Source organism: Siphateles boraxobius, unplaced genomic scaffold (genome assembly GCF_051911475.1).
Source record: "Siphateles boraxobius isolate OS27281-9 unplaced genomic scaffold, OSU_SipBor_1 143, whole genome shotgun sequence".
Classification (NCBI taxonomy): domain Eukaryota; kingdom Metazoa; phylum Chordata; class Actinopteri; order Cypriniformes; family Leuciscidae; genus Siphateles; species Siphateles boraxobius.
In genome coordinates, this window is record NW_027508748.1 from 1,042,519 (window position 1) to 1,059,006 (window position 16,488).

The 16,488-nt window shown below is 44.7% G+C and overlaps 1 protein-coding gene across 12 annotated transcripts in view; it reads left to right on the plus strand.

The window, feature by feature from the left end:
• cep164 (centrosomal protein 164) overlaps positions 1-16,488 on the plus strand; it is a 29,892-nt gene that overhangs the window by 12,999 nt on the left and 405 nt on the right. For 4 of the 12 annotated variants that reach the window (XM_077230381.1, XM_077230380.1, XM_077230382.1 and 1 more), the window contains 16 exons: positions 2,953-3,534; positions 3,666-3,752; positions 3,977-4,160; positions 4,361-4,435; positions 10,508-10,630; positions 10,750-10,893; positions 11,032-11,115; positions 11,255-11,323; positions 11,538-11,734; positions 13,078-13,227; positions 13,790-13,964; positions 14,046-14,153; positions 14,901-14,997; positions 15,795-16,031; positions 16,112-16,157; positions 16,238-16,342. In XM_077230381.1, the coding sequence (XP_077086496.1) occupies positions 2,953-3,534; positions 3,666-3,752; positions 3,977-4,160; positions 4,361-4,435; positions 10,508-10,630; positions 10,750-10,893; positions 11,032-11,115; positions 11,255-11,323; positions 11,538-11,734; positions 13,078-13,227; positions 13,790-13,964; positions 14,046-14,153; positions 14,901-14,997; positions 15,795-16,031; positions 16,112-16,157; positions 16,238-16,342 (2,463 nt within the window). The remainder of the gene's footprint in view (positions 1-2,952; positions 3,535-3,665; positions 3,753-3,976; positions 4,161-4,360; positions 4,436-10,507; positions 10,631-10,749; positions 10,894-11,031; positions 11,116-11,254; positions 11,324-11,537; positions 11,735-13,077; positions 13,228-13,789; positions 13,965-14,045; positions 14,154-14,900; positions 14,998-15,794; positions 16,032-16,111; positions 16,158-16,237; positions 16,343-16,488) is intronic. The other 8 variants (XM_077230384.1, XM_077230390.1, XM_077230383.1 and 5 more) reach the window with 4 other exon arrangements.

Here is a 16,488-nt window from a genome sequence, read left to right on the forward strand (position 1 = left end):
TCTGCCTATTAAAGAATGGCTTCATTGACACTTCAGTTCAAAAAGCGGGCATTCCAGGGTTCTCAGGATGCTCAGAACACATCAATGTGATCTGGCAACGAATTCAATCAGCTAGGACGGAGCTCCATGTGACATTCCTGGATTTGGCTAATGCATATGGTTCAGTGCCACATGAGCTTCTTTCGGCAGCATTTGATTTTTTCAGGGTACCGATGTCAATAACAAATTTAGTGAAAGCCTATTTTGGAGATTTGCAATTTAGGTTCTAAACTCCAGAATTCAGCACTACATGGCAATGCCTAGTGGTTGGAATAATGGCAGGATATGCACCATTTCTCCACTGGCTTTTACCATGGCAATGGAAGTAATCATTAGGGCATCAAAATGGGTAGTAGGAGGAGAGCGCTTGGCTTCTGGGATGCAACTACCACCAATCAGAGCATACATGGATGACAACAATGACTACAACAGTAGCCTGCACTAATCGGTTATTGGGTAAATTAACCGATAACATTGAATGGGCACAAATGCAATTTAAGCCCTCTAAATCAAGGAGCATCTTGATAATTAAAGGCAAAGCATTAGATAAAACATTCTTCATTAATGGTGAGGCAATACCAACAGTTTTCTGAGAAGCCAGTGAAGAGTCTTGGGAGATGGTACGATGGGGATCTAAAGGACACAGTTCGAGTGGGAGAAGTTAGACGACAGGGAGTGGAAGGGTTGAAGAGCATAAACAGCTGCGCTTTACCAGGGAAACTAAAACTCTGGTGCTTTCAGTTTGGTCTACTGCCAAGGTTGCTGTGGCCACTGACTGTGTACAAGGTTTCTTTGACAACAGTGGAAAAGCTGGAAGCGTTAATAAGTTCATATATCAGGAAATGGTTGGGAGTTCCACGCTGCCTCAGCAGAGTGGGACTTTATAGTAAAGGAATATTGCAGCTGCCAGTCTCTGCTTTAACTGAGGAGTTTAAGTGCGCCAAGGTCGGACTGGAAATGACCTTAGTAGAGTCACGCAACAAATGTGTAAGGGAGGCAGCACCTGTGTTAAAAACTGGAAGAAAGTGGTCAGCAAAGAAATCTGTGGAAGATGCAAAGGCTGCCCTTCAAATTGGTGATATCGTGGGGCAGGTACAGCATGGAAGAGGGGGTTTTTGGCTCAGTTTAGCTCCTCCTAAATGGCACAAGGCAGCCCCAGCTCAAAGGAGGAAGCTGGTAGTCATCGAGGTGTGAAAGCAGGAGGAGAGGATGAGGTGTATAAAGGCCATTTCCCCGGCCAGAGTGGATGAGATGGGAGAGTGAGGAACAACACAAGATAGGCTGGCAAGACCTTTGGTCAATGGAAGAGAGTAGGATCAGTTTCCTTATCAGGTCAACATATGATGTTCTCCCATCACCACAGAACCTAAACCTCTGGGTATGAGAGGATCCCTCATGTCCTTTGTGTTCATCACCTGCCACATTAAGGCACATTTTGACAGGATGTAAGGTGGCTCTTAGCCAAGGATGGTTTACCCAGCGCCATGACCAAGTACTGCGATGTTTGGTTAATGCATTGGCAGACAAGCGTAACATGACCAATAAGTTGCCTCCTGTTCTAGCAAAACATTACACACAGAAGACAATATTCCTCCACCCAGGCGAGCAACCACCAAGAAAAGGTGTTAAAATCAATTCTCGCTCAGGACAACTGGAAGCTGCTAGGGACTGGAAAATGCTGGCTGATCTTGATCAACAGCTTATTTTTCCACCTCAGATTGCCAATACTAACCTCTGACCAGATATTGTTTTGTGGTCTGGATCAGCACGTATTGTTAAACTGATGGAGTTAACAGTGCCATGGGAGGATGCGGTAGATGAGGCATATGAGAGGAAGAAATTGCGGTATGCTCAGCTGGCCACTGAAGCAGAACAGCGAGGATGGAGAGTCCGGGTTTATCCAGTGGAAGTGGGTTGTCGAGGATTTGTGGCACACTCTACAACCCGGTTCCTCAGAGACGTCGGATTCAGTGGCCAAGAGTTGCGCCGCACAGTAAAGAACTTATCTGAAGCAGCAGAAAGGAGCAGCAACTGGCTGTGGTTGAGACGGAAAGATTCTGGCTGGCTGTGTACAGGCCGCCATGCTACGGTTTCGAAGAATTCTTGAAAAACTTGAAGAGTCTGTTGGTTTATTTGGATAGTTTGGATAGTAATTACAGTTATTACGTTCCTGTGTATTTTGCGTGAATGAGGATTGGTGTTTGGACAGATATTGTGTTTTGCGGTAGTATGCCATACGGAGCCGTTGCCACTGAACCTGCTTTAACGACGGCAGTGGGGCTCGACAGCCTTAGTCAAACGGGTTGGCGCGTATGGTCGAGTTGCGGAGAGATTGGGAGAGATTGTGGTTAGGTCACATGTGAACTACGAGGAAGGAGGAACCTCAGCAGCAGGAAGGATGTAAAGGTCAGTTAGCTGGACTGAGTTGAGTGGGGGACGGAGGGGGGGACTCTGGGACGCCAGAGTCACTGTCGAGCCCTCTTGAGGTGTCGGGGGCTAGTCGACAAAACACTGAGGACGGAAGGTGCCCACTTGAAGATCATAGAGATGTCCCCTACTCGGCTCAATCCAGACGGTTGTCAGGATGATCCGCAGGGGAGACTGACATGAACTAAGAATGAACAATACTTCTACAGTATTTATTAATTTTAGTTCATATTAATTTCAACATTTACTAATACGTTTTTTTTAAATCAAAGTTTGTATTTGTTAACATTAGTTAATGCACTGTGAACTAACATGAACAAACAATGAACAGCTGTATTTTAATTAAATAACATTAACAAAGATTCATATATACTGTAACAAAAGTATTGCTCATTGTTAGTTCATGTTAGTTAATACATTAACTATTGAACCTTATTGTAGTATTACCGAATTTTCTGACTGGGATTAATGTGTGTCTCATCTCAGGCGGTCCGACGCCTCCTCACCCACTGGTGACATCAGCAGAGCATCACATGACCAGAGACCGCCGGCGGCCCGCGGCCGAACCCACACCAGTGATCAGCAGAAAAGACGAGAAGCTCAGGAGGATGAAGAGCAGCGTGAGCGTGATGAAGAGGAGAGGAACAGACTGATGGAGGAGGAGAAGAACAGACTGATGGAGGAGAAGAACAGACTGATGGAGGAGAAGAACAGACTGATGGAGGAGGAGAAGAACAGACTGATGGAGGAGGAGAAGAACAGACTGATGGAGGAGGAGAAGAACAGACTGATGGAGGAGGAGAAGAACAGACTAATGGAGGAGAAGAACAGACTGATGGAGGAGGAGAAGAACAGACTAATGGAGGAGGAGAAGAACAGACTGATGGAGGAGGAGAAGAACAGACTGATGGAGGAGGAGAAGAACAGACTGATGGAGGAGGAGGAGAAGAAAAGACTGATGAAGGAGGAGAAGAACAGACTGAGACTGCAGCTGCTTAGACAAGCGCTGATGAAGGACGAGGAAGACGAGGAGCGCCGGATGAAGGAGGAGAGCGCCGAGCAGCTGAGGTCAGTGACTGCAGCATTGTGGGTCCCTGTGCTGTAGAAGTGTGTGTGCCAAGAAAACATGAGCAGTTTGGCACCAAAACATTCCAAGTTCACATACCCACAAATCACATCATCATGTGTGCGTGTTTTAGGGTTTTGAAAGAGCAGATACTTAAAAACAGACGAGACGAGGAGGAGCGATTAAACAACGACACGCACCGACAGCTACAAAAGCTAAGGTACTCACACACACATAAAACATAGACACACTATATCAACATCAACACTCACACAGACACGCTATATCAACATCAGCACACACACACACACACACACACACAAATATAATAGCTCAGGTACACACACACACACACACACACACACACACACACTATATCAACATCAGCACTCACAAACACACACACACACACACAAACTACACACCCGTCTGATGTGTATATAGATCTGAGAATGAGGTGAGACTCCAGGAGCTGCGCTCAGAGCTGGAGGCAGAGCAGGAGAGGGTGAAGACTCAGAGGAGGCGGAGTCTCGAGCGCCTGAGTGAGGAGTTAGAGGAGGAGCTCCAGGCAGGGAGGAGGCGGCTACAGGAGAAGAAGGAGGAGCAGCTGACCTCCATCAGAACACAGGTGTGTGTGTACACGTTTAGCTCTATGTGCGAGGGCCAGATGTTAAAAAGGCTCATAAATCGACCAAAACATTTTTTTTATTTAAATCTGGTGTTTTGCACATGTTTTTGTAATAGGTAGGTTTAGGAGGGGGGGGTTCTCACTGATATAGTGAAACAAATGTGTGTGTCCGTGTTTAACGCTCTGTTGTGTTTTGTCAGGCTAAACTGAGTGATTCTCAGAAGAATTCAAGGAGTCCACGACCAGAACAACCTTTAGCAGAGTACCAGAGAGAGGTACAACACTCACTCACTCACTCACTCACTCATTCGCACACACTAACTCACCAGCACTCACTCACTCACTCGCACTCACTCACTCACTCGCACTCTCTCACACACTCACTCACTCACTCACTCACTCACTCACTCGCACACACTAACTCACCAGCACACACTCACTCACTCGCACTCACTCACTCACTCACTCACTCGCACTCTCTCACACACTCACTCACTCACTCACTCACTCACTCACTCACTCACTTCAACTGCTTCCTTGAGGACGGAGATTTAAACTCCCCTTGTGCAAATCAAATAGATATAAGAATTACTTTATACCTGCTGCAATTAGGTTTTTAAATGATTTAGTATAAATGTGTGTTATTTTGTGTGTGTGTTGTGTTGCTGTATGTATACTGCTGTCTACATAAATAATCGCCTTTAAGGACAATAAAGTTAAATCACACGCACACTCACTCACTGACTCACTCACTCACTGACACATTCACTTACTCACTTACTGACACACTCACTTACTCACTCACACACACACTCACTCACTCACTCACTGACACATTCACTCACTGACACATTCACTTACTCACTCACACACTCACTCACTGACACATTCACTTACACACTCACTCACTCACTGACATTCACTTACTCACTCACTGACACATTCACTTACTCACTGACACATTCACTTACTCACACACACACTCACACTGAGTCACTCACTCACACTGACAGATTAACTTACTGACACATTCACTTACTCACTCACACACACACTCACACTGAGTCACTCACACACTCACTCACTGACACATTCACTTACTCAGACACATTCACTTACTGACACACTCACTCACTGACACATTCACTTACTCACACACACACTCATTCACTTACTCACTCACACACACACTCATTCACTCACTCACTGACACATTCATTCACTCACTCACTCACTCAGAGATTGATTGAGTGTATGCGAGTTAGTGTGTGAGAGAGAGAGTGAGTGAGAGAGTGTGTGTGAGAGAGTGAGTAAGACTCACTGACACATTCACTTACTGACACATTCACTTACTGACACATTCACTTACTGACACATTCACTTACTCACTCACTCACTCACTCACTGACACATTCACTTACTGACACATTCACTTACTCACTCACTGACACATTCCACTACTCACTCACACACACACTCATTCACTTACTCACTCACTCACACACACACTCATTCACTTACTCACACACTCACTCACTCACTGACTCACTCACTCACTCACTGACTGACACATTCACTCACTCGCTCACTGACACATTCACTTACTCACTGACACACTCACTCACTCACTGACTCACTCACCGACTGACACATTCACTTACTCACTCACTCACTGACACATTCACTTTCTCACTCACTGACACACTCACTCACTCACTGACACATTCACTTACTCAGACACATTCACTCACTCACTGACACATTTACTCACTGACACATTTACTCACTGACACATTCACTTACTGACACATTCACTTACTGACACATTCACTTACTGACACATTCACTTACTGACACATTCACTTACTCACTCACTGACACATTCACTCACTCACAGACACATTCACTCACTCACTCACTCACTGACACATTCACTTACTCACTCACTCACTCACACACTCACTGACTCACTCACTCTCTGACACATTCACTTACTCACTGACACATTCACTTACTCACTCACTCACACACTCACTCAAACACTCACTCACTCACTCACTGACACATTCACTTACTGACACATTCACTTACTCACTCACTGACTCACTCACTCACACACACACTCACTCACTCACTGACACATTCACGTACTCACTGACACATTCACTCACTCACTCACTGACACATTCACTCACTCACTCACTCACTGACACATTCACTCACTCACTGACACATTCATTTACTCACTGACACATTCACTCACTCACTGACACATTCACTCACTCACTGACACATTCACTCACTCACTGACACATTCACTCACTCACTGACACATTCACTTACGTACTCACTCACTGAAACATTCACTTACTCACTGACACACTCACTCACTCACCAACTGACACACTCACTCACTGACACATCCACTTACTGACAAATTCACTTACTGACACATTCACTCACTCACTGACACATTCACTTACTGACACATTCACTGACTCACTCACTCACTGACTCACACACTCACACACTCACTTACTCACTGACTCACTCACTCACTCACTCACTGACACACTCACTCACTCACTCACTGACACATTCACTCACTCACTCACTGACACACTCACTGACACATTCACTCACTCACACACACACACTCACTCATTCACTTACTCACTCACTCACACACTCATTCACTTACTCACTCACTCACACACTCATTCACTTACTCACTCACTCACACACTCATTCACTTACTCACTCACTCACACACTCATTCACTTACTCACTCACACACACACACTCATTCACTTACTCACTCACTCACACACTCATTCACTTACTCACTCACACACACACTCACTCACTGACTCACTCACTGACACATTCACTCACTCGCTCACTGACACATTCACTTACTGACACACTCACTCACTCACTGACTCACTCACTCACCGACTGACACATTCACTTACTCACTCACTCACTCACACATTCACTCACTCACTCACTCACACACACACACACTCATTCACCTACTTACTCACTCACACACTCATTCACTTACACACACACTCACTCACTGACTCACTCACTCACTCACTGACACATTCACTCACTCGCTCACTGACACATTCACTTACTGACACACTCACTCACTCAATGACTCACTCACTCACCGACTGAAAAATTGACTTACTCACTCACTGACACATTCACTCACTCACTCACTGACACATTCACTTACTCACTGACACATTCACTCACTCACTCACTGACACATTCACTTACTCACTGACACATTCACTTACTGACACATTCACTTACTCACTGACACATTCACTTACTGACACATTCACTTACTCACTGACACATTCACTTACTGACACATTCACTTACTCACTGACACATTCACTTACTCACTGACACATTCACTTACTGACACATTCACTTACTGACACATTCACTTACTCACTCACTGACACATTCACTCACTCACTAACACATTCACTTACTGACACTTTCACTTACTGACGCATTCACTTACTGACACATTCACATTCACTTACTGACACATTCACTTACTCACTCACTGACACATTCACTCACTCACTGACACATTCACTCACTCACTGACACATTCTCTCACTGACACATTCTCTCACTGACACATTCACTCACTGACACATTCACTCACTGACACATTCACTCACTGACACATTCACTTACTGACACATTCACTTACTGACACATTCACTTACTGACACATTCACTTACTGACACATTCACTTACTGACACATTCACTTACTCACTCACTGACACATTCACTCACTCACTGACACATTCACTCACTGACACTTTCACTTACTGACGCATTCACTTACTGACGCATTCATTTACTGACACTTTCACTTACTGACGCATTCACTTACTGACACATTCACTTACTGACACATTCACTTACTCACTGACACATTCACTTACTCACTCACACACACACTCATTCACTTACTCACACACACACTCAATCACTTACTCACACTCATTCACTTACTCACACACACACTCATTCACTTACTCACTCACACACTCATTCACTTACTCACTCACACACACACTCATTCACTTACTCACTCACACACACACTCATTCACTTACTCACACACTCACTCATTCACTTACTCACTCACACACACACACACACACACACTCATTCACTCATTCACTCATTCACTTACTCACTTACACACAAACACTCACTCACTGACTCACTCACTCACTCACTGACTCATTCACTCACTGACTCACTCACTCACTGACACATTCACTTACATACACTCACTCACTCACTCACACACACACACACTCATTCACTTACTCACTCACTCACACACTCATTCACTTACTCACTCACTCACACACTCATTCACTTACTCACTCACTCACACACTCATTCACTTACTCACTCACACACACACACTCATTCACTTACTCACTCACTCACACACTCATTCACTTACTCACTCACACACACACTCACTCACTGACTCACTCACTGACACATTCACTCACTCGCTCACTGACACATTCACTTACTGACACACTCACTCACTCACTGACTCACTCACTCACCGACTGACACATTCACTTACTCACTCACTCACTCACACATTCACTCACTCACTCACTCACACACACACACACTCATTCACCTACTTACTCACTCACACACTCATTCACTTACACACACACTCACTCACTGACTCACTCACTCACTCACTGACACATTCACTCACTCGCTCACTGACACATTCACTTACTGACACACTCACTCACTCAATGACTCACTCACTCACCGACTGAAAAATGGACTTACTCACTCACTGACACATTCACTCACTCACTCACTGACACATTCACTTACTCACTGACACATTCACTCACTCACTCACTGACACATTCACTTACTCACTGACACATTCACTTACTGACACATTCACTTACTCACTGACACATTCACTTACTGACACATTCACTTACTCACTGACACATTCACTTACTGACACATTCACTTACTCACTGACACATTCACTTACTGACACATTCACTTACTGACACATTCACTTACTCACTCACTGACACATTCACTCACTCACTAACACATTCACTTACTGACACTTTCACTTACTGACGCATTCACTTACTGACACATTCACATTCACTTACTGACACATTCACTTACTCACTCACTGACACATTCACTCACTCACTGACACATTCTCTCACTGACACATTCTCTCACTGACACATTCACTCACTGACACATTCACTCACTCACACATTCACTCACTGACACATTCACTTACTGACACATTCACTTACTGACACATTCACTTACTGACACATTCACTTACTCACTCACTGACACATTCACTCACTCACTGACACATTCACTCACTGACACTTTCACTTACTGACGCATTCACTTACTGACGCATTCACTTACTGACACTTTCACTTACTGACGCATTCACTTACTGACACATTCACTTACTGACACATTCACTTACTCACTGACACATTCACTTACTCACTCACACACACACTCATTCACTTACTCACACACACACTCAATCACTTACTCACACTCATTCACTTACTCACACACACACTCATTCACTTACTCACTCACACACTCATTCACTTACTCACTCACACACACACTCATTCACTTACTCACTCACACACACACTCATTCACTTACTCACACACTCACTCATTCACTTACTCACTCACACACACACACACACACACTCATTCACTCATTCACTCATTCACTTACTCACTTACACACAAACACTCACTCACTGACTCACTCACTCACTCACTGACTCATTCACTCACTGACTCACTCACTCACTGACACATTCACTTACATACACTCACTGACTCACTCACTCACTCACTCACACACACACACACACACACACACACACACACACACACACACACACACACACACACACACACACACACACACACACACACACACATTTAGTGCACTTGAAATCCACCCATGCAAGCTCATGCTCAACTGCATACAGTTCTGAGAGCCACGCCCACATCTAATCAACAACTGGTGCACAGAACAAAGTCCCGTACGACATTTATTATTTTTTGAGTGTTTTTTGAGTTTTTGAGTGAGGGTGTATTATCTGTTACACCCTGATATACTGTATGTCACGATACAGAATCTGCTTCTACTGCAGTTTCATCGTGAATTTAATTGTGCAGCAGTAGCTGGAGTGTGTGTGTGTGTGTGTGTGTGCGTGTGTGTGTGTTTTAGCTCACAGATGTCCTGCAGGAAGTTCGTGAGGAAGTTGAGAGAGATCACAGGAAGAAACTAGAACAACTGAAAGAGGAACATCGACATGAACTACAGAACCTCAGAGAAACAAACCTGGAGCAGGTACAACAGACACACACACACACACCAGACCTGTGTTAGTATTGTCGAGCGTGTCGTCTCATCCACTCACCGGCTGTGTGTGTGTGTGTGTGTGTGTGTGTGTGTGTGTGTGTGTGTAGGAGAGCAGGGAGAGGGAGCGTCTGCTAAACTCTCTTCAGGATGAAAGAGACACTCTGATGTCTACACACACAACACAACTACACAAACTACAGGACACGCTGGACACACAACTGCAGGAGACGCGCAGGACACACTCACTGAAGGTCAGCACAACACACACACACACTCATGGCACAGAGAAACAATATCACTGTACTCACTTTCAGACTGATTGTTCTTCCAGCTGATGAATGATTAAAACACTAGCTATGTTTCCATCCACTGTGTGTGTGTGTGTGTAGGAGGCAGCGTTACAGGATTGGATGGAGAAACTGAACATACAAACTAAAGAACTTCAAACTCAAGAGGCAGAACTTCAGTCAAAGGTTCAGAACAGTGTGTTTTTATTCATTATATTAGTTTATTTTCACAGCTTGAACAGCTCATTTACTTCACATGAAATGAGTTGTTCATTGTAGTTTTACAAGAAAACTAACAGTTTTTCTGTTTATTGATGATCATCAGGCATCAGAATTGAAGAAGAGGAGACAGCAGCTGTGTGAGGAAGAGGAGGATATTCAGAGAGGATTAGAGGTGTGTTTGTGTGAGTGACAGACAGTGCTGTCAGATACAATCAGGTGTGTGTGTGTGTGTGTGTGTGTGTGTGTGTGTGTGTGTGTGTGTGTGTGTGTGTGTGTGTGTGTGTGTGTGTGTGTTTGTGTGTTTGTGAGTGTGACAGTGCTGTCTGATATAATCAGGAGTATACTATCAGGAGTGTGTATGAATGTGTGTGTGTGTGTTTGTGCAGTCTCTCCCTCGGCTGCTGAAGGAGCGGGATGAGCTCCATGAGGAGCTGCAGCGGATGAGAGCAGATCTTCAGAGAGAGAGACAGGAGAGAGAGAGACAGAGAGAGGAGAACAGCAGGATGAAGGAGGAGAGGCAACAGCTGGAGACGAGGGTCACACTCCTGCAGGACAGATGTGAACAGCTCAGCTCCAGAGTCAGGTAACACACACACTTACTCGCTCACATACACTCACTCACTCTCTCTCACATACACTCACTCACTCACTCACTCACTCTCTCACACACTCACTTACTCACTCACATACACTCACTCACTCTCTCTCACATACACTCACTCACTCACTCACTCAATCTCTCACACACTCACTTACTCACTCACTCACTCACTCACATACACTCACTCACTCTCACATACTCTCACACACACACTCACTCACTCACTCACACACACACTCACTCACACACACACTCACTCACTCACTCTCACATACACTCACTCACATTCACTCACTCACTTTCTTACTCACTCTCTCACTCTCACATACTCACTCACTTTCTTACTCACTCTCAAACACACACTCACTCACTCACACACTCACTCACTCACTTTCTTACTCACTCTCTCACGCACTCTCTCACGCACTCACTCACTCACTCACTCTCACATACACTCACTCACATACTCACTCACTTTCTTACTCACTCTCTCACATACACTCACTCACACACTCACTCTCACTCACTTTCTTACTCACTCTCTCGCACACTCACTCTCTCACACACACTCTCTCACTCACTCTTTCACTCACACACTAACTCGCATACACTCACTCTCTCTCACTCACTCACTCACATACACACACTCACTCACTCACACTCACTCACGCTCACTCGCTCTCACTCGCTCTCACTCACTCTCACACACTCACTCACATACACTCACTCACATACACTCACTCACATACACTCACTCACATACACTCACTCACATACACTCAATCACGCTCACTCGCTCTCACTCGCGCTCACTCGCTCTCACTCGCTCTCACTCACGCTCACTCGCTCTCACTCACGCTCACTCACTCTCACTCACTCACTCGCTCTCACTCACGCTCACTCGCTCGCACTCACGCTCACTCGCTCGCACTCACACACACACTCACTCACACTTACTCGCTCTCACTCACTCGCACTCACTCAATCACTCACTCACTCACATACACTCAATCACTCACATACACTCACTCACTCACATACACTCAATCACTCGCATACACTCACTCACGTACACACTCACTCACATACACACTCACTCACTCACTCACTGACTGTTTCAGCGATAAGCTGCTCTACAGAAGACAATAGTGTAATTATTCAGCTCAAGTTTTGTTCTCGTCCAATAATATCATTGCAGTCAAATCAATAATATTGATATAATTAGTGTCCCAAACTAAACAAGCTAAAGGCGCCAGTGATGACGAACCCGATCACCGTCTGGAGACAGAATGGAGAACTAGTCTGGAGCTTGTGTTTGTGTGCAGTGAACTGGAGCAGAGCGGCAGAACGGAGAGAGAAGAAGACCAGCAGAAGAAGAGCAAGAGGAAGACCGAGAACGGCCTGCGTTTGGAGGATCTCGACGCATCAGTGCTACGCTCAGGAGAAGCCAGCGACGCCAGCGTAGACGAGTATGTGTGAGTCCTAGTGAGCTGCCTATCTAGTGCTACTGATTTCTAACCTAACGGACAGATTCGAAACTATGACACGCGTCATAATCTGAAAACCACTCACACACAACAATCCAACCCCCTCCATTGACTTTGTATTGTGTGAAGCTACCTCCTTGTCATTTCTGACTTATAACACCAAAAAAAAACACTATCTAAAAGCTGCTATGTGACAAAGGAGTACAGCAAACAAGCTTAAAAAAAACTGAAATTAGTTTTTGTAAGCTGTTGACCCCAAAAAATAATTGGAATAATGTAAGTAGACAAATTTTTTTATTTATTTTTTTATCCAAAAATCTTACATAATGTGCCTTTAAACTTTACAACGTCCAAACATTTTTAAAAACTAAAACATGCACAGATAAATTATCCGAATAAGATGCATTTAGAAAATAGGGTGAGTTTTCATTTCATGTTGACTTAAAATTGTTGTAAATGACAAAGAATGCTTAGGATGCTGCCTATGTAGACCACATGACATCTCAAAGGAGTTTGAGTGTGTGTCATTCTCTCTCTCTCTCTCTCTCAGTGTGAGGCAGTACATGTGGAATGAGAGCGTATCTCTCCTCAGGGCTCGGCAGTTTCTGGAGCGGCAGAGTGTTCAGGTGTCAGACAGACAGGCAGCGCTGCGGGCAGCTCACAGCAGTCTGAAGGACCCCTCGCCCGGGACCTCCACACACCAGCTCTACCACAACCTACAGCAGGTGAGTGTGTGTTCAGAGACAGACCCGTGTCTGCATTCGTTATCACCTGCATACAGGCCATTGATGTGTGTGTGTGTGTAGGAGGTGAGGGATCTAGCCGAGCTGAGGGAGACGCTTCACAAGGGTCAAACGCTACTGAAAGAAAAACAGGAAAAACTTAACCAGCTCGAAAATTCACTGACTGAAGAGGTACGACACACACACACACACACACACACACACACACACACACACACACACACACACACACACACACACACACACACACACACACACACACACACACACACACACACACAGTGTTTTATACTGAGATAATAATATTTGACTCATGGAAAGCAGTGAGCGGCTCTTCAAATGTCCTCAAACGTCACGTTCCACGTGTTCTGTTGCTTGTGAAGGCCAAAGTTTTGAAAAATCATCATGAATATAAAGACAAGCCTGTACACACACATTATAAAGCCCCATGAAATCAGACCCCCCCCCCCCCCCCCCCACTAGATAGCTCCTATATAGCTCTAAATAAAGTAGCTTGTAAATTCTATAGTTGTTTTTAGACATAATTACTTACTTTTATTAAGTTGTGTAGTTGGATATACATTTAGATATTATCAAAGACTAGTTTTTGTCAAAGTTGAGATTTTTTTTATGTTGATTTGAAATGTTAGTTTTTTCATTAATTTGACTACAGTCAAACCTGATCACAGAGAAAGACATTTTGTTGAAAGACATGCATCACGTGTGCTTGAATTTGTGTAGTAGAGAAAACTGAGACAAACTTTAATAGTCACACACACTCATCCATATCGCCATTTGATTCAGTGTGTAGCCCTATGTCTGATTTATTCAGCCAGCATTTGCCAAATTCTGTGACATTCAGCATTATACTGTACATTTCATGAGAGGTGTGTGTGTGTATGTGTGTGTGTGTGTCAGGTGTCATGTGAGGACGCTGAGAGGTCAGCTGATCGGAAAGTGACGTTTGATGTCACTGAGTCAGAGATGAGCAGCATCTACAGCCCAGAGGGAACAGGTGACACACACACACACACACACACACATGCACACCCATACACACAAAATGCCCCTATTATGTTTATATTATGCCCCTATTATTATTATATTACATAGTATGTAATGTGGTATGTAATAAAGCTGTTTTGAATGTAAAAGGTCTGCAAAGTTTCAAAGATCAAAGTGCAGATAAATGTAGTTTTTGTCTCCTAAAAGAAAGAAGTGATTCTGAACTGAAACGAGTCGTCAGTAATACAGTCTCACTTCCAGCTGAACCTGCGTACGTGTGTAATTAATTAGCATAATGCCAGCCTGTGGTCCTGATTGGCTGAACAGTGTCTCTTAGCCCCGCCCTCAAACACTGTAGTTTATCTGAGACTGGAAGAGTTTGGTTCGTGTTGTTCATGTGGAGAAGACGCTGTTTTCTGCTGACAAAGCAAATCCACTGATGAGATTGATACGGTAAAACCCACGCCATCGACACTGTTCGTATCACTGTGTGTCAAGAGCTGAGATTCAGATATGATCATGAGCGTATGGTTTCTGACCAATCACAGCAGACTGGGCCGTCTGACCAATCAGAGCAGAGCAGCTCTCAGAGAGGTGGGGCTTAGAGAGACAGAATCCTTTATCGAACCGTTTCAGACAAAGAGCTGAAGCTGCAGTGGATATTATGAGAAAATTAAAGTGTTTTTGATGCATGTAAACATGTTTTAATATCAAAATTAGGAACATTTAAAATAGCATGATAGGGCACTTTAAGACACTAGAGCTTGTGTTTATGCAGTGGTTCACGAGTGTCTGATCGTCTGTCAGTTCCAGTGAAGGTGCAGCAGTTGGCCGACTCTCTGCAGCTGATCTCAGGTCAGCTCAATTCTGTGTTAGGAGCTTTGGGTTCACTGACCCACAAACAGGCTCCGCCCACTCTGACCACTCCTCTACCACCCCGTCCCTCGTGGGCGTGGCCTGTAAACCCCTCCCCCTCGCTGTCCAAAGGACTCGCACACAGACCCACAGACTCGCTGCAGAACCGCTGGTCGGGCCTGAGCACAGGTGAGACACACACACACACACACACACACACACACGTCATTACCTACAGCATCATCTGAACATCATCTCTGTTACCACAGAAACCAGCAGAGCTCACATGACCTACTCGGGATACACACCACCAAGGTGAGCGCACACACACACACACGTCTTTCACAGTCATATAGATATTCAGTGTAAATAGCTGTTATCTTGTGTGTGTACAGTCTGTCGAGTCTGCGTCCATCAGCAGAGGTCGAAGGTCAGCGGCTGCAGGGTCTGATTGAAGGAAACAAACGCTGGCTGGAAGCTCAACGGAAAAACCGCAACATGTATCCTTACAGAGCCTGATGCTTTTCCTCGAGGAGAACATGTTCATTTCTACAGAACTCCTTCAGGTGGTTTGGGTGGTTGGGACCGAGAATCGTCACCTACTTTCTCCCCTGAACACACACACACACACACACGCTCACACACA